Source organism: Bos grunniens, chromosome 19 (genome assembly GCF_055505025.1).
Source record: "Bos grunniens cultivar Pamir isolate PY7600 chromosome 19, Bosgru_T2T1.0, whole genome shotgun sequence".
NCBI lineage: Eukaryota > Metazoa > Chordata > Mammalia > Artiodactyla > Bovidae > Bos > Bos grunniens.
This window is the reverse complement of record NC_141183.1, coordinates 6,809,641-6,827,847: the sequence shown is the minus strand read 5'-3', so window position 1 is coordinate 6,827,847 and position 18,207 is coordinate 6,809,641. Positions and strand designations below refer to the sequence as shown.

Below are 18,207 nucleotides of genomic sequence, written 5' to 3'. Positions count from 1 at the left end.
TCCTTCCTCACTGTGCTCATGTCTGGCAGCTGCTGTAACCTGGTGGCTTAAAACCACAGGAGTGTGCTTTTTTACAGTCTTGGAAGGGACACAGGGAGCCTGGGAGGAGTCAGAGGTGTGTGTGTGTGGGGGGAGCTCACAGTGTTAACAATGCATAATGTAACTCAGGTGGGCAGAGGGCTGGCGGCAGGTTGGGACTGGGGAGATGTCTGGAGCCCCGTGTCCCTGTCGTGATCCCTCCCGGGCCCGAGCTCGCTGGCACCCATGTCCCCTCCCCACACTCAGCCCCAAGCACACCTGCTCGTGCTCGACACGCACGCACGCACGGTTTCAGGGCCATCTGTAGCGCCACACCAGCTATACCTCCTGCAACAGGCGGCAGCGAGAGAACACCCTAGACGAGCAGCAGAACGGTCACCAGGCAGGGGCCGGGGCCTCCTTTGCTGATGAAGGGGCAGGGGGTCTGGAGAGGCCGGGTGACCCAGGAAGCAGTGGACGGGACTGGGTGTCTTCCGGCCCTGCCCCACCCCGCCGACCCTGTGATGCACACGCTCCCCGCTGTGTGAGGCTGCTTCCCCGCCACGACACCTCCTCTCCCCACTTCCAGCTGGTTCTCACCCTCACGCCTCTCCCCTCGTGACTGCCCTTTCCCCTCCACCTTCCTTCTCTCTGTCACCTCTCAAGCCCCACTCAGGTGCCAGTCTCCCCCGCCCGCTTTGCCAAACATTTGTATCTTCACTTGGGGGGCTCCTGACTGAATCACCAAATGCACGTTGGGTACCACACCACTTAAATTCTTGTAGGTTCCCTGTTTTTTTTTTAAAATATTTATTCGGCTGCCTCAGGTCTTAATTGTGGCATGGGTTTAGTTGCTCTGGGGCACGTGGGATCCTCTTGGGCCAGGGATTGAACCCGTGTCCCCAGCATTGCAAGGCGGGTTCTCAACCGCTGGACCACCAGGGAAGTCCCTGGAGTTTCAACATGAAAGGCCAGCAGAGCCACTTGGCATCTCCGTGCTCTGGGACTGGAGGGGGCACTCAGACTTCTCTGTTAATCCAGCAGGGGTGATGGAGAAAAAGTTCTGGAAGGGTGAATGCTGCCTGATCTACCTAAACACACAGAGACCCTTGGGCGGGCTATGGAGGACACTGGGCCCTGGGGAGCCAGTTCACACGTACCAAGGGCACAGCTGAGCTCTCTGGACTGATCCTGGAGGTCATTTCAAGTGACAAAGGACACAGACGCCTCGATCACAGGGCCGGCCTTGTTGGGGTTAAGAGTTAATTGGGATTAATGGCAACTCAGCACGAACCCATCCCTAAACGGGAACTGAACTTTCAACGTGTCCTTGAAGTGCAGTGAAGACATGCTCAAGGAGTCTATTTTTACTTCTCAAGTGGCTGTGAACGTTTTGGTTTGGAAGTTTACATCTTCCCAACTTGAATTACAACGTCTGATGACGCGGCAATGAGGAGGAGGTGTGCCCTGGGGCAGCGAGGGGCAGAGTGGGGGCCAGAGGCTTTGGGGCCACATGCTTAGGGTGGGGCCCTGTGTCCTGAGGGTGCCCCAGCTAACGGCGAGACCCCAGAGTGCTTGTGAAGGTCCCAGAGCGCATCGCGTGTGCAGAGAAGGTAGTCGGTGAACATCAGCCCTGGCCGCATCACCCCAGCAAGGAGCAGCACTCCCTCGTGGGAGGGTGGTGTGAATTCCACCTGTCCTCCCAATGTGCTGGGACCGGGGAATGCAATACAACTGAAGCCAAGTGAGGAGCTCCTGCCACACAACGTTAGGTCAGGACTCTTCCTGTTGCATGACCTGCAGCCCGAGCGCTCTGCAGGGCAAGTTCACGTTCATCCCCATCGAGCGAAGGATGAACATGTGGGAAGGAGAGCAGAGGCCCGTGCACAGCGCTCGGTGGAGCCCGAGAACAGCTCATCAGCCAAAACCCTGCAAGGAGAGGCAGCGCCGCTGAGAGGAGGCCACCGGGACGCTGCAGCGGAACAGCACTCTCGCAGGAAACGGAGACTGAGGTTTCAGAATGACACTCTCCCCCAGAGGATGGGCAGGGGCGGCTGATCCCGAGAGCATGAGGAGCCCCGCTGTGGGAACAACGGGGCCCCTGCCAGGAGAGGCTGCCGGCCTTCAGACGACCAGTCCGGCCACGATGCGAGTGCTGCCAAGCTCTTACTCACTGATCCTTCAAATACGTTCGGCTGCTGGAGAAGGGGTGATGGAGTCAGACGGAGGCCAGATGCCTCTCCAGCCGCCGAATGAGCTGATTAGAGCAGGTCGCCATGGCTTAGGGTCCCTGGGTCCCTCCCTGGATTCCCCTCAAATCTCACCCAGGAGGTACCTGGGAGATGCTTGCTGAATAGAATGAAAGATTCAGGTGATGCCTGAAGATAAGAGTGGAGACTTGAGGCCCAGACACTCTAAAAAGGCTTCTGGAGCACAGAAGTCAGCTCTAGAAACCCGCTATCATCTCACGACATCTGCAGCAGAAAGCCAAGTTGGCTCATGTCAAACAATTCAGTCCCATTTGGACTGAGCGAGAGCTGAAACATGTTAACACCTGTGGCTCCCGTCAAAAGGCGAGTGCATGCCTGCTGAGGAGGCAGAGCCCGGGAGAGAAGGGCACAGAGCCAACAAGGAGCCGGAAGTTATAGGTCCCCCAGGGAGTTCTTAAACAGCCACTGGGCTACAGAACAGAGGCAAGAAACCAAACCCACATGGTGGGACCTCGACTGCCCATCAGACCTGGGAATTGGGGAGAAAAGACCTGTCCTCACGCCTGATTAACTCTGAAGAGGAGGCAACTCTGGGGGTGGCTTCCGGGCAGCAATGCAGACCGGCCAGGGAGGGGGGACCTGAAACACCTTTGCCAGAAGACGGGTGAAAACGCTATTTGTCTCTGAGACGGGGGAGCCTGGGAGAGTGATTTCAGGGAGGAGCCATGGAAGGGGTGGCTGCTCCCAACCCTGCACGTGCATTCAACTCTGCCTGTCCAAGCCCAGAGGATGTGAGTTCCGTTGGTTTGGGGTGGGGAGGGGACGGCCTGGAAAAGAACATCCAAAAGGCCCTGGATGGAGCCGATGCGGCAACTGCCCGAGACGAGGGCTCCTGGGACCGCGTGTGCCATCCGAGAGGGGAGGGCGGGACACAGGCAGTCCAGGCCCCTGGGGGCAGCGCTCCCATCAGACCTGCGTCTCTTGTATTGGCAGGCGGGTTCTTTACCCCTGAGCCCCCAGAGAAGCCCGAACCAACATTACCAGGCATCTACTGAGCGCCCAAACACGACAACATCTTCCATATAAGATTGCTTTTTAATCCTGATACCCTACACACTAGCTATTGTCTTCATTTTGAAAAAAAAAAAAACAACAACAACTGAGGCTGAAGAGGACTAATTAACTTGTCCACGATCTCGTAACAACCAAGACAGCTGAGACCAGAGGCTGTCTGTATCCAAGGCTCATTCTCTCTGCACAGCACTTGACCCCCTGCCTTGATTACGCCCCAGAGAAAGAGTCTCTCCAGGACCCGCTCCAAGGCTGGCTCCCGGAGGGCCGGGGGCAGGAGGGCTGGGCCGGTCCAGTGGCATTAGCCTGGCACGGCTGCCGCCTCCCTCGCCCTCTGATTGGAGGACAAGCCTGCGCGCCCGTGTTGTCTCTTTCTCAGCTGAAAAACCAGATGGTACCCAGTGGTGGGCAGGGTTCCAAGGATTTGATGCCAGAGCCTCAACCCTTGTGGTTTGTGTGTGTGTGTTAGAGAGGGAGATAAATATTGTGGAAAACCCACGCAGTCACTCACTCAATGATGATAAGCCCCGGGGTTTATAAAGGACAGCTTGGCTCCTTACAAGTGTGAAAAGAGAGATGGGGCGGTGGCGGTGGTGCACACCCACAATGCCAGGTGAAAGACTGAGGGGCCTGACCTTGCACGAGGTGGGCTTTAAGAACATGATGACAAGGAGCTGCGGAGGGTCGGGGCTGTGGGAGGATGAGGGAGGTGGGGTGAAACAGGTGGAAGGCTGGGGGCCCTGTGGGGGGAAGAGACCTGACTTTGGAGCCGTCACCCGTCCTAACGTTAACACTCCACTGCTCACGTTCCAGGTGACAAGGGGCGGCAGAGACAGACATGGGCGGTGAGCCCGCCTCCTGGAGACTGGATGGCTTCTGACTGCTCCCCGTGATCTGCAGCGCCCGCCCCCCCCAAAGACAGGGGGCCCCTAAGCCCTCACGGAGGGGCAGCTTCCGTCCCGGCAGTGAGGAGCGGAGGATGGCCCAGGTCTCTGGGAAAGGGAGGGCTGGTTGGAAGAGGAGGTTTTGAGGCTGGAACAGCAGCTGCCCACCTGAGGGGTCTCGTCCACTCGGACGCTCACAGAGCGCCCCCTCCCCCTTTGTGGCCGGCCTCACGCTGGCTCTGGACCCAAAGGTGGACAAGGCTCAGCTCCGAGCCTTGAGGAGCTCCCAGTGAAGCCAGGGGACTGCACGCGGATGAGTCTGATTAACGCCATGGCACGGGGTGTCATGGGGGGAGCCCCTGATTCAGCCTGGAGTAAGTGAGTGCCTGTCAGACTCTGCAGCAAGGGGAAGGCACATGAGGGGTGCAGAGCTGTGAAAAGTGCCCAGCGTCTGCGGGGGTCAGTGGCCAGTGAGGGTGAGGCAGTGGTGACAGAGAAAGTTCCAGAAGGGAGATCAGAGCAGACTATATTTCGTGGAGGAGTTTAGAGCTGCCTCACACAGAGAGAGGCATTCCTAAAGGGTCCTGAGCAGGGAAATGGCAGTCAGGTTAACCTTAAACCAGACTGAAAGAGTCAAAGACAGAAAAGCCTCATGACCTTGGGGCGAGCCTCATGTTGGGAGGCGGCCGGGCTGGATGGTGGGGAGGGGGCTGGTGAGGGGCACCTCTCCGTGGACAAGTGGTCCAGGCGCCCAGGGCTCCAAGGTGAGCCACTGAACCCCCCGGTGGGAGCCCTCCCTTTTTTCATGGGATGAGATTCGAAAAGGACTCGAAACACTAGAATTGGGAGTCCTGGGGGCTGGAGAAGAGAGAGCAGGGTGGGGATGTCCCCGTCCAGCTGGGCGCGGTGACAGCCGCGGGAAAACGCTGAGCTGGCCCTGGCGGGGAGCCCTGTGGAGCCAGGGAGGCACGTGAGCCCAGGGCAGGCTCCCAGGCAAGAAAACAGGCCTCAGGACTTCCCTGGGGGTCCAGTGGATAAGACGCCAAACTCCCACTGGGGGTCCGATCCCTGGTCGGGGAACATGCCGCCAGGTCTCGTAGAGGGAGGCAGGGTTTTTCTAACGGGCAGCAGGGTTTGAAAAGCTGCAGGAAAGGACGGCAACATCGCTCCCCAGGCTCAGCGAACCGAGGCACAGAGAGAACTTCTCAGGCACCGCGCCTGGTTCACCACGTCCCACTCTTCAGCTACTGAAATCTGTCTGCGGAGAACTGGAAACAGCTCTGGGTCCTGGTCTATTTCTGCTAGATGTCAAGGAACAAGAGAGGAGGGGGCACTTGGCAGTCCTCCCACCCCTGGGCCTGGCCAACTTATTACACACTGCCTCACAGACGCGAGGAAGCTGGAGGCACTGGCCGTGTGATCCTGGGGCTGGGGAACAGTTGTCGGGGCCAGAACGGGATCCACTGGGCCTTACGGGTCCTCAGAACGGGAGGCCTTGAGGGGAACAGGCGGGCGGGTATCACTCTGCATCGTGGACTGTGTTAACGGAAGGTGGGGACCCTCTGGGCCGTCAGTCCTGCCACTCGGCTCTCTTGGGAGAAAGCACCCATATCCCCAGCCATGCAACCCTGGGCTGGATGGGCAGTGAGCCCTGTGGACCTCAGGACCCGCACGGCTGTTGGTGCCTCCAGGAACCGGCTGGCATCTGACTGCTTCTGCTGCAACCCCCGCCCGCCCAGGGACAGGAGGTGGCAGAGCCATTGCTGCTGGCACCTCGGCCGGATGTGTGGGCACCCCACGCAACTCCCCCCTCCCCCAATCTCTGCACAGGGAGAGCGGGTGCTGGGAACTGGGCTCTTCATGGGGGCTGGAATGGAGGAAGTCGGGTGCCTGGACACAGGAGCCCTGCAGCAAGCAAGCACGGGCGGCTGGCTCCACCCCTGCCCTGCAGATCACTGACCTCCAAACAGTCAGGAAAGGGCAGGACTCTTTGCTGGGTGCCCAGTAACCTTGGACGTGGGGAGGGGAGCTGGCTGATCAAGGAGCTCTGTCGAGTTGGGTATGAGAAATCTGGCTGAAGACCCCCGGCTTCCTCCCTGGTGGATGGTCAGAGCCCAGAGGCCTCTCCATGGGGCTGGCACGCTGTGGCTCCGGGAGGAAGCACCACCCACAGGGGCCTGATGGCCAAGGCGGCAGAGGGATACCGCCGGAGGGCCCCCTGTCTTGGGGATGCTGAGAGTCTGAAAGCGGCCTGATGAGGGCAGCAGAGCGGCTGCGTCCCTGTCGGGGAAGAGTCCGGATGCCATGGAGCAGCTAAGCCCACGCCCCACAACCACTGAGCCTGTGTGCTGCCACTACTGACGCCCGAGCACGGAGGAGGCGTCACCTTCAGTCTGTGACTCGTGACGCCAGCCCGGAGGCCTGTGACGCCTGCCCGTTCGTTCCTGGGGGAGGCTCGGTTCGGGAGGGCCCTGACCCCCACCTCCCTGGCCGAACCTCGGGAAGCAGATCCATGGGAGACCAGGGCAGGCCTCTCCCAGGGAGGCTGGGTGTCGGCAAGACCACGTACCGCTGCGAGAGGGCCTCAGCCAGCAGACTTTCTCAAGGGGGAGAGGACCCAGAGTCACCCTTGGAACTGGTGCAAAGTGCCGATTCCTGGGCCTTGCAGTCTGAGATGCTGCTACATTAGGTCTGGGGTGTCACCTAGCAATGTTTTTTTTTTAATAATTTAAATTTATTTTTGGTTGCACGGGGCCTTCGTTGCAGGCTTTCTCTAGCTGCGGTGAGTGGGGCTACTCTTCTCTTCAAAGCGTGGGCTCCAGGTGCACCAACCTCAGCAGTTGCCACTCCCGGCCTCAGTAATTGTGGCGCGTGGGCTTAGCCACTCCATGGCATGAGGACTCTTCCCGGACCAGGGATCGAACCCACGTCCCCTGCGTTGGCAGGCGGATTCTGACCCACTGTACCATCAGGGAAGTCTAGGAATCTATATTTTTCATACGTGCCAGTGATCCTGGAACCAAGCTCTGAGACCCAGTGGAGTGAGACTTGTGTCCTGACCCGGGGAGAGGGAGGGCTGAGCAGCGTTCCTGGAGGCCGGTGACCTGTCCCTGGGGTGGAGGGCAGCCTCCTGAAGGGCAGTGAGCAGTTCTCCTGCCAGAACTGCTCAGATGTCACAACTTGGTCGGGGAGGGGGGAGTCGGTGAGGCTTCCAGCCATGATCAACACCCAACCTGGCCCACTGATCACGTCCCTCCTCCTGTCAAGGTTTCCAGAGAACATCTCAATCCGCAAGTTCTTCCCGGAGCTCAACTCAGAGGCCCTGCAATGCCCTGTGACCTGTCCTTCCGCCTTCATGCAGCATCTGCTCGGCGCGCCCTCTGCAGCACCCCTCTCGGCACTGCGAGCCTGATTAAAACGTGCCTTGGTCTACTCTAACCCATGAGAGAGCCCGCCCATGTGCTAATTAATCAGATGTCATCACTGATCTGCACCCTAACTGCTCGGCCCCGTCTCATCGCGCCCGAGTCCCAGGCACCTCTCTGCTGCCTGCACTTCCTCTGGGGTTCTCTGGCTCCTGCGTTCTCCTAGGGGCCGGCCTGTGGGCTGGGGGACGCGCCCTCAGGTACCTTCAGCCCCTGCCCAGTTTGCAGGGCCAGCACCTCTGGCTGGGACACCAGCCACACAGAGGAGCGCAGTTATTACTTTAGAAGGAGTGCTTTATTTAATTAAACCATTACTGCCAGGGCCCTGGGGCACTGTTTAGAAAGACAGCAGATTCTGCTTAGAATAGACACCCTGTAACAGAGAAAACATTGCTCAGGGAGGGGCACGGCCTCCCAAGTCAGCAGGGCTGTTGCGAGGACTATGGACTCATCTGTGCCCCGAAGCAGCGGAGAGACCAGAGCAGGAGGAGGAACACGGTTTGGCATATACAGCTCTGATCCTAGTTAGCACAGAGTATTTAAGAACAACTCATATTATCCTTAGAACTCCTGAGAGGCTGCGATGCTTCCTTGACCACAATTCATTCCCAGACTTTTTGGGAAATGAAGCCAAAAAAAAAAAAAAAGAGCAAGGGAGAGTAGAGATCTGAAATTGACAGCTGGGGCATTTCCTTAAAGAATACAGAGTCTTTTTTTTTTTTTTTAAGCTGTTTGCCCAGAAATGGGAGGTTTTGGAGCAGAGGGGATACAGAGATGACCAGAGCTGGAGGATTTTGGGAGCTTTCCCGGAGAGGCGTCTTCTTTTTTTCAAAATGAATTAATTCGGTTGTGCTGGCCCCTAATGTGACATGTGAACTCTTAAGTGCAGCATGCACGTAGGATCCAGTTCCCTGACCAGGGACTGAAGCCTGGCCCCCCGCATTGGGAGCTTGGAGTCTTAACCACTGGACCACCAGGGAAGCCCCTGGAGCAGCTTCTTGAGACGACTGCCTGAAAACACACCACACACACACACGGGTCAGTGGCCAGGACCCACCCGAGGCGCTCGTGAAGCAAGGAGAACCAGCTTTCTTACCCTCTGATCTCGCTGAGCACAAATAGAGAAGCCTGGCACTCAGGGTGTGCCTGAGATCAGTGTGAAGCGTGGATAAAAATGGCCCAGGAAGAGCACAGTGCAGAAGGTCCCCAGCGGGGATGAACACTCCCCACAGAGACCTATTTGGAAGTTTCCCAACCAAATTGGCCTGTGCATGAGCGTGGGCCGTGGATATATTCTTAATATGCTCCATGAAGCTTTCCTGGCTTGGGGCTGTGTGTGTGTGTGTGTGTGTGTCTCTGATGCCCACGCCAAATCCACATTGGCCTGTATCTATACAAGCCCGGCTCTGGATTCCCACTTACACACGAACACGCGGATACTAGAATTTACCCAAGAGATGGGCTTCTAAAGGTTCTATTTATAAATACTTAATTTCCACAGAACAGTGTTTTACACACACTAGGGAAACCAAGAACTCAAGAGAAACCTGCCGTGAGTCCTTCTGTAAAATAACAAACTGTTCTGTAACAAGTAATTACCCCTCGGAGTTTGTCTTTTACGTTGGGGTTTTCATACGACGGGGCTGCTTAGAAGCCGAGTCTGCCGGCAGCGCCTGCGACCGGCTGCGGCTCACAGATGACTTTCCTGTCAGTGCCTGTCTTTGGGCCTGGGGAACCGGGGGCAGGGAGAAAGGACGAGACACCAGACAAGCCAAACCGACAGCTCCCCACAGGCCCGGGGTATAAGCGGCCGGCGCCCAGGGCGAGTCCTGTTTGTAAGGACGCACTGGTTACTTTCCAGGCGACAGAGCGGGGGACGTTCCAACAGGGTCAGAGAGACACTGAAGCGGTCGTCAGAAGGGGGTCTCGGGAGCTGGAACTGAGCTCCCTTAGCCCAGCAGGATGGAAGGAAGGCAGAGGGTCCCAGCTCACCCGGGGAGCAGCTTCTGAGGCTGGGGGAGGGGGCGGTGGGGACTGTCTGTGATCCCGACTCCCGCCACTTGGTGTTTTTACTGGGAGCTGGGAGCTGGCAGCACAGGGGAGTCAGCTCCGTCCTCTAAGCTGGCGGGTCAGGCATCAGCCATCACAGAGGCAGGACGTGGGGCGTGATGGATGGCGAGCTTAACGCCGGCGGACAGAACCCATGTCCCCGAGAACCGCATTAAGAACAAAAACAAGCAGCTTCTCATTGCACTGGAGGAAGCTGGGGCCAAACAACGCAGGGCACCAGGTTGGGGCTGGGGAGGGGGCGGGTGGGGGATCACTGTGATCCAGCGAGGGGGCGGGGGCGGGGGGCGGTCGCTGTGGTCCAGCGAGGGGCGCTACCCAGGTCTCCTCGGAAAGGTGAGGGCTGGTCTGGAGCAACGCTGGGCAGCGCTGGGCTGGCATTGGGCACAGGCACCAATGGGGGGGTGACGGCTGCGGGCCCTGGGGGTGCCCTGACAGGAGCTCCAGAGACAAGCCATAGTGTTGGAGTGAGTGACAGTGTAATCTGAATTTCATTTAGAAAGGGCGGGGGCTGGCGTGGTGGAGGAAAGCACAGCAAAACACCAGCGGCCGCTCCCGGATGAGCCGGAGTGGCAGCTCCCCAGGAAAAGGAAGGGAGAAAAATGCAGGCCCGCCCCTGTGTTATCGATTTCCCTGAAAAAGAAGAGACAAGCTAATCCTTTAAAGTCAGTCATTTCAACCTGAGCGCTGGCCACTGTTTGAAGTTAGAATTTGCTCAACATCAGCGTCTGTCTGGGGAGTGCGTACACATGGTCTTGGGGTGTGAGGCATAAATGTTTTCTTCCTAGAGACCCAGGATTGCAGGCTGGAAGCAGAGATTGGGCACTTGGGGGGGGGTCCACACCCTGGGGCACAAGTGTTCCCGGGGGCCCAGAGGAGCTGGCGGACGACCACAGACCCCCACCAACTCAGGGTGGGCCCAGCCTGGGGTTGGGGGAGCTACTCCACGGGCCACACCTTCAGGGGGTTGCCCAGCATGACTGGCGAAAGGGGAGGGACGGGTGAGGTGCAACAAAACCAGACTTCCAGGACGTCCCTGGTGGTCCGATGATTAAGAAACCACCCTGCAACGCGGGGGACACAGGAGTGACCCCTGGTCGGGGAACTAAGGCCCCAGGTGCCTCGGGGTGACTGAGCCCGCACGCCACAACTATAGAGTCCACGCACTGCAGGAGGCAAAGCTTCCTGGAGCCTCCAGAACGGGATGAGGCGCAGACACTGGAAGAGGAAAAGGAAGAGAAAGAAGACAGCGTCCCTGGTAGCCTAGGCAGGTCCCCAAACAGTCCCCCTCCTACAAGGGAGGCGCCTGGATGTCCCAGACCCTGTGAGGCCCCATCGGCAACCCCCTCCTTGCCCCAGGTGGCCAGGAACCTCGCCCAGCTTGTTCTGGTTTGGTGTTGGGCTGAGTCCCGACCCATGGGACTCAGACAGGGTGATGTCCCCAAACAAGGGACTACCGGGCTGTTTACTGTGCTGAGGGCTCAGCTCTGAATTTGTGGATGGAGCCAACCCCTGACTCCTCCCTGGAGACGGCTCATCCTGCCAGCATGGTGCTCGCCCTCCGGGGCCACGCCTCCGGTCTCGATGGCCCCTGCTTCCTTCTGGGTCCCCCACCCTGTGCAAATCTGGGCACAGCGCTCACGCTGTCTTCGTTGGAGTTGTGCTCTGGGGGTGCAGGCTGGTCTCCTGGGATGGTTCCCGAGAATCCCCAGGTCCTATAAAGTCACTGCTGCCGCTGAAACTTGTCGTCTCACCCTGACTTTCCCTCCTTGCTGGTCCCAGAGCCTCTGGGCCACCTCCTGCCCCAGAACCGGTGAGAATAAACGTGCAAGGGTTGACAGCGGTGACCCATTTATTAGCAGATGCCACAGCCCCAGGGCATCGGGGCCGCTGCTGAAATAACAGAGCGAGAGGCTGTGGCAGGGAGGGGAGACGCCTTGGGCAGATGTGCGGAGCTCCAGCTATTCACGAGAACGGGAGAAGCCCTCCTGGCCACCAAGGACTGAGGGGCAGCAGGAAGATGGTGGGTCTGTCAGGCAGACGGCGGGACGTGCCAACATGGATCACCAAGCAGGCCCCATCCTGGGCAGCCACGCCCTGACCTCTGCAAACATTAGGCTTCAGGACTGGTCAGCGGGTCCCTTCGTATCTGCGCCCTCATCTCTGCCTGAGCTCAGGCCCAGAAGGACCTTCAGCGCTAATCTGAGTCCGAATCAGACTGACCTGCTCCTTCAGGAGGAGATGGGGTGCAATGGCACCCCACTCCAGTACTCTTGCCTGGAGAATCCCATGGGCGGAGGAGCCTGGTGGGCTGCAGTCCATGGGGTCGCTAAGAGTCGGGCACGACTGAGCGACTTCACTTTCACTTTTCACTTTCATGCACTGGAGAAGGAAATGGCAACCCACTCCAGTGTTCTTGCCTGGAGAATCCTGGGGACGGGGGAGCCTGGTGGGCTGCTGTCTATGGGGTCACAGAGTCGGATACGACTGAAGCGACTTAGCAGCAGCAGCAGCTCCTTTAGGAAGAAGAGTCCAGCAGGCAGAACCCCCCATCCCCCTGCAGACCCCAACACACACCCTGCTTCTTCAAGGGGTGTCTGGCGGGAGAGGCCCCTCTGTCTGGCAGAGGGTGGTTGCACTACCCTCCCGGGTCACCCGGACCCTCGAGGTGGATCTCCCAGCTCCTGCGTTCAAGGCAAGCCAGGGTGACCTTGTCCTGGTCCAAAGCGGCCCGCAAGGGGCCCCCCGCCTGATGCTACCAGTTTGTGGCCGGGTCTCCAGCCAGGATGAGCTCCGCTCTGCCATCTGCGTGCCCGGTTCCGCCCGACCTGGCCTGCTGGGCGGCCGGTACCCCAGCAGCATTGATCCACTTGTGAGCAGTGGAGGTCGCTCCTACAGCTGGCTAGGAGCCCTCAGCACTCGGGGAGTCCCACTGCCCCCCCAGGACTGCCCTCTGACACTCTCGAGGAGCTGACGCCGATGGGGCCCAGGGCGTGGGGTGCAAGTGAGGCTGGACAGGACCGCAGGAACAAGGACAAGACAGCCAGGCAGTGCCCTTGACTCGAGGGGACAAGCAACACACGTCCGTCCTGCTTCCAAGACACTCGGGACAGTCTGATTCCTGAACGGGACTCATTTCCATACGACCCTGTCATTCAACAGTGGCCCCTGACTCCCCCTCACTGTGCAGGAGAATGAAATGCTAAATCCTGACTTTGTTTCCTACCCAAGTCGGAGACGCTGAGCAGAAAGAATCCCAGGATGCTCCCCAGCCTGCAGGCAAGGTTTCAGGTTTGAAAGTGCTGGGGCATCAACACTTTCCCATTTGATCCTTCAGAGGAGCGGGGTGGGGTGGGGTGGTGGGACTGGGGATGAGGCGGGGATCTGAGGATCAGATCCAGATGTTAACTCGAGTGGGCCCTCCAGATGGGGCCCAGGTCACCTCTGGCCCCAGCTGTGGCATCTTGCTGGGACGCCTGGGGGGCACAAGTGACTTGCGGGACCACCCCCAACTTTACAGCACCCTGTGGCTACTCCAAGGAGGGAGGAGACGGAGAAACTGACTCAGATCAGCTGCACTGGAATCACAGGATGTGGATGGAGCTCCGGGCCAAGGGAGGGGAGGAGGAATTTTCCGTTCGTTAAGGTCAAGGGCTTCGGGGAGGCCACTGGTGGCTGCGGGCAGAGGAAGCTCCCTTCTCACAAGCACTCACGATGCACACACGGGCTGGCCTCCGAAGGCAGTTAATATCCTAAGTGTTCTCGTCCTGTGTGTGCATCTCAGCAGCATTCCCGGGGAGGCACAGAAGAGATGATTTCCAAGGACTTTCTAAAAGCTAAATCATAAAGTAGAAGCCAGACTATACTGGCCTGGAAAAGACAAAAAGTGGCTATCAGAGATCCTTTGAAACAGGCAGGCCGGGCAGATGCACGGTTTCCCTGAGACAAAGAAGTGACTGTGTCTGGAGTGGGAAAGGGACCTTAAACCCACCTGCTGTCCTGCTCAACGTGGCAGCAGAACAGCCGGCAGAGAGAACCACCACAGGGGCAGGGGTGGGGCTTCCCTGGTGGTTCAGTGACCAAGACTCCGCACTTCCAATGCAGGCGGCCTGGGTTCCATCCCTGGTCAGGGGACTAGATCCCACCTGCCGCATCTGAGAGTACACATGCTGTTACTAAAAGGAACCCGCATGCTCCAACTGGGACCCACTGTAGCCAAATAAATATTTAAGAAAGGAAAGAAAGAGCGAGCTGTGGCGGGAATCTCCAGCCTGGAGGAACAATCTTCCAAACATGAATGACTGCGGCGGTGGGTGGGGGGCGGGAAGGCGAGGGAAAAGGATGCCCCTCGTCTCCCACGACCTAAGGGCCCACTTGATGGAGCAAGGACACAGGGGTGAGCCCTTCAGGCCAGACTTGGGAGGGAAGGCGCCGTTAGCACAGAGTGCCCAGGACCGAGGAAGGAAGCCCAGGTCGGCTGACCCCGTCCTCCAGTCACTGGGCCGCTTCCGACACACTAACAGGGGGCGGCCGGCACGGGGACGGAGCCCCCAGTGTTTAGGGTCAGAAGGCTCAGTGCTGCGGAGGCTGTGGACCCCGGGAGCCAGACTCGAAGTTGTGAAATAACTTCTGAGACGGCGCCGAAGTCCGCCTGCTTGGAGTTTCTCCAAACCAGGCAGAAGAGCGAGTCTGAACTGAAAACCTGAGCGAACAGAAGCCCCCAGCGGCAGTGGCTGGGGGAGATGGGAGGGTGTCAACACCCCGCAGGGGAAGGGCTCTGGTTCTGCTCGGCCTCGCCCCCCCGCCGTCCCAGCCTGCGTTGTGTGGATTGTGGGGGCCTGGTGGCAATTAGCGTCATGAGTTATAAGTGTAATATCTGGGAGATGAAGGCTGTAATTAATGCCTGTCTGCTTCCCTGAAGGGTTCCTTCTGTTTGCCCACAGAGTTACTGAGATTCAGGAAGGGAGGCTTCCATCATGTGGAAGGTTTACAGGACTAAGAGAAAGAACGATTTAATAAGGCAATAATAATGGTGCTAAATAATTCACCGGGCCCGTGGCAGCAGCCGGCACTCCCCACGCTCGACGTCTGTTTTGCGGATGGGCGGGGGGACGTGCTGGATAGACCCTGCACAGCCTCCAACAGCCCCACCAGAGAAGGACCCACCTGAGGGGCTCCCCCGCTGACCCTCAGTCTTGGACCTGCCCCCAGGTCTGTGCTGAGCCTCTCGGACCCTTTCCTCAACCTCCTCTTTCTGCAACGTCGGTCAGAGATCCAGATGGGTCCTCACACTCACCGACGCTTTTGCTTATTCTATCAATCATGGTTTGTTGAGATGCTAAGAGGCTAACAGGCCTCCAGTCTTCTGGGGGCCCTGCGGAGTCCTCTGCCTGCCCCCAAGGCTGGCGAATGGAGGTGGGGGTGCGGCTGGGAAAACCTGCCACCCAGGTCCCACTGGACCTCGGGTGAGATATAGTTCTCCGAGAAGACAGACTCCTGGCTGAAGCAGTCAGTCAGACTGTTCCAGAAACAGAGGAAAATGAGTGTCTCCCGGACCACAGGACTACCCTGGGGGCAGGTCTAGAGGGTGGGGCTAGGAAGGTGGAACCAGTCCTGGGGGTTAGCCGAATTCAGAGCTGAACAGCACAGCCTCGGCAGAGCTGCGGAACAGCTGGCAGGATGCAGACAATTAAGGGGCCGGCCCCCTGCCTCTCTCGCAGCTCTGCCTCACGCTCCCCCTCAGCCAGGCCGCCACGTGTCAAGCTGTGTGTCACCTAACGCCCCTAAATCTGTGTCAGGGCTGAGGAGCACCAAGAGGAATCGGAGAGTCTTAACAGACGCTGCACACGCAAGAGGGAACCAGTTCTGAGTCCCGCCTGCAAACCAGGCAGAGACAGATACCCGCCTCTGGTTTATTACCCGAGACTCATGGGGCGTGTCACTCAGCTCCACCCCTCTCCAACCCCCAACCTCTCCGCAATGGCACAAAGCAATCAAGACTGACGGAGCCTGGAGATTCATCTTCCCTTGTGTACAGGGAGCAGGGGAGACAGAGAGCAAGCGGGGCTGATCCCTCCTCGTGTGCGAAGCTGCCCGTAATCAGGGTCTCCATAAGACAGCTCAGTCCCACCTGCCCAGCCAGGAATCCTGGGATCCACTCACATGCTCGTGGGTTGGGAGGGTGGAAGGTCAAAACAGGAAAAGCTTCCAGAAAACCAGCCCAGGGCCTCTTAACGGGGCTTTGCTGAGGGTGCCCTGAAACCCTGAGCTAAGTTTATGAACGTTCGTCACCTTGGAGCTGGCACCGACCTGAATGCCAACTCCAGACCACATACGACAGAGGCCTGGTGGCCTGGACACCCTGAGGCTGGCGCTGTAGTGACACGATCCACCTTCCGACCAGGACCAAGAGCCGGGAACCAGCCGGGGTGTGGAGCTGTGTCGACGTTCCTCTCTGGGGAGAGCTCCAGCCGAGAGTGAAGGCGACTCACAGGCCCGGGTCCCCCCCGGCCGGCCACTCACCAGGTAGATGCGGTAGGCGTCCACACGGCGCAGAGGCCCCCAGCACGGGTCCGTGTCGTTGTACTTGCTGTCGGACTCCACGCCGCACGAGTCGTTGCCCAGGGCGCTGCTGATGAAGAGAACGGTGGCTCTGTGTGGGCCTCCCTGCTTGGCCGGAAGCCGACAAAACCTGCCTTTGTCAACTGCGGGCACTCGCCAACCCCCAGGTCCTGCCCCGCACTGCAGCTTTGGGTCCCACGATCTGACCCTGCAGGCTTTCCCGTTTCTGGGGGCAGGCACCGTCCCCTAATTCCGCTGCACCGTTTCTCGGCCACTCGGGAGTCCCCGGTGGGAAGCCCGGTCCCCTTCCCAACGGGGCTGGGGAGGGACAGTGTCTCCGCAGGCCAGGACGCACGGCTGGCCGGGGCACGTGCAGAGAAGGGCCTTGGACACCGACCTGCTGGGGACGCTGATGGAGTCGCTCAGTGCTGGGCTTCCGCCCCGAGAAAACACCATCCTGACTGCCCGAGGGAGCCCGCCTGGCTGCAGCTGGCGGGGAGGGAACACTCACCAGGTCACCTGCATGAGGGAGAAGGGCACGGCTGCGGCGTAGATAGCCAGGTCCCCGTACAGGTAGATGATGATGCAGAAGTAGAACAGATTGACCCCCACTGGAAGCAACAGAGCCGTCGGTCAAGGAGCCAGCCGCCTGCCTGCTTTTCTCACGACGGCGGCTCGCTCTCCGAGCGGCGTGGGGAAGGCCTCCCCCAAGCCCTGCCTCTCATTCTGGCTGCCTACACTGTGATGCTGGCAGGGGACGCGTCTGCTCGTGACTGTCACCTGAGGGTTGGGGGGGCCAGGCTGGATCAGAGGTTCTGAACCCAGACCGGCTGCAGAGCGAGCGTGGGGCACACACCGGCCACGGAGAACCCGGAGGCGTCTGCGCTCGGGACAGGCTGCCCGGTGAGGGCGGGCGGGGAGGAGGGGGCATGGCCCGAGGCAGGGGCCTGAACCCCAGGGCAGGCCTGGGCCAGGGCTCCTTTGCAGCCACATGCAGGGCTCCAAGAGAGAAGACTGAGGGACTGGAAAGCAAAAAGATAACAGGGAGCGGCCCAGCCCCAGAAGCTGAAAGTCACTCAGTCGTGTCTGACTCTTTGTGACCCTGTGGACTATACAGTCCATGGGATTCTCCAGGCTGGAATACTGGAGTGGGTAGCCATTCCCTTCTCCAGGGGATCTTCCCAACCCAGGGATCGAACCCAGGTCTCCCGCATTGCAGGCGGATTCTTTACCAGCTGAGCCACCAGGGAAGCCTGGAAGCTAAAAACAAGAGAGTAAAAAGCCCTGGATTCCCAAACACTGAGTGCTTCCTCCTGAATGTGGCCCATCACCAAGCACCCATGGGCGAGGCTGGCCTGGTATGCTCGGGGCAGGGAGCGGCTCACTTTCCTTCTTACTAGAATCACCTGCGGGGAGCATGCTGACGAGGAGGGTCCCTCTGCAGAGGCCAACCTTGGCTCTCTCCCCCAGGGAGGGGCCTGGACTAGGACCCGGGAGCTTGGCTCTGGTCATGATCTTGCAGCCTCATTTCCCGACCCTGGCAAGTCCCTGAGCGCCTCTAATCCTGTCCAGTGAGAAGAATTCAGCCCGGGTTAAATTCCACACGTGATTCTGGGTCTAAGGGCCAGGTGTAAAAGTGCTTTAAAAAAGCATCTGGGCCCTATGACCTCAGGGTCACGGCCCCAGACAGCCAGCCTCAAACTCCTGTTCAAACTGATGGCTTGTTTTCGGTGTCACTGATCTCAAGCTGCTGGTGTTGCTGAGAACAGAAAGAAAAATGAAGTGACAGTTCCCTTCTAATCCTGCTGGCTCCAAAGAGCCTCTGGGTCCCCAGGGGTGGTGGGAGGGGAAAGTCAGGGACAAGTTCCTCCTGGGCTATTTGAGATTATCTCTGCTCCTAGGAGTCAAGGGAGGGAAAGACTCAGAAGACACTGTTCTTGGAAGAACCCTGGAGGGCTTCAGAGAGCACCA

General features: G+C 59.0%; 1 protein-coding gene across 4 annotated transcripts in view; it reads right to left on the bottom strand.

Moving 5' to 3' along the window:
- Positions 1 to 18,207, bottom strand: part of SLC38A12 (solute carrier family 38 member 12) — a 54,599-nt gene that overhangs the window by 18,104 nt on the left and 18,288 nt on the right. For 2 of the 4 annotated variants that reach the window (XM_086355975.1, XM_086355976.1), the window contains exons 7-8: positions 16,748 to 16,847; positions 16,198 to 16,306 (exon numbers count right to left, since the gene is read on the bottom strand). In XM_086355975.1, coding sequence (XP_086212101.1) covers positions 16,198 to 16,306; positions 16,748 to 16,847 — 209 coding nt within the window. Of the gene's footprint in view, positions 1 to 16,197; positions 16,307 to 16,633; positions 16,848 to 18,207 lie in introns of all 4 variants that reach the window. The other 2 variants (XM_086355977.1, XM_086355978.1) reach the window with 2 other exon arrangements.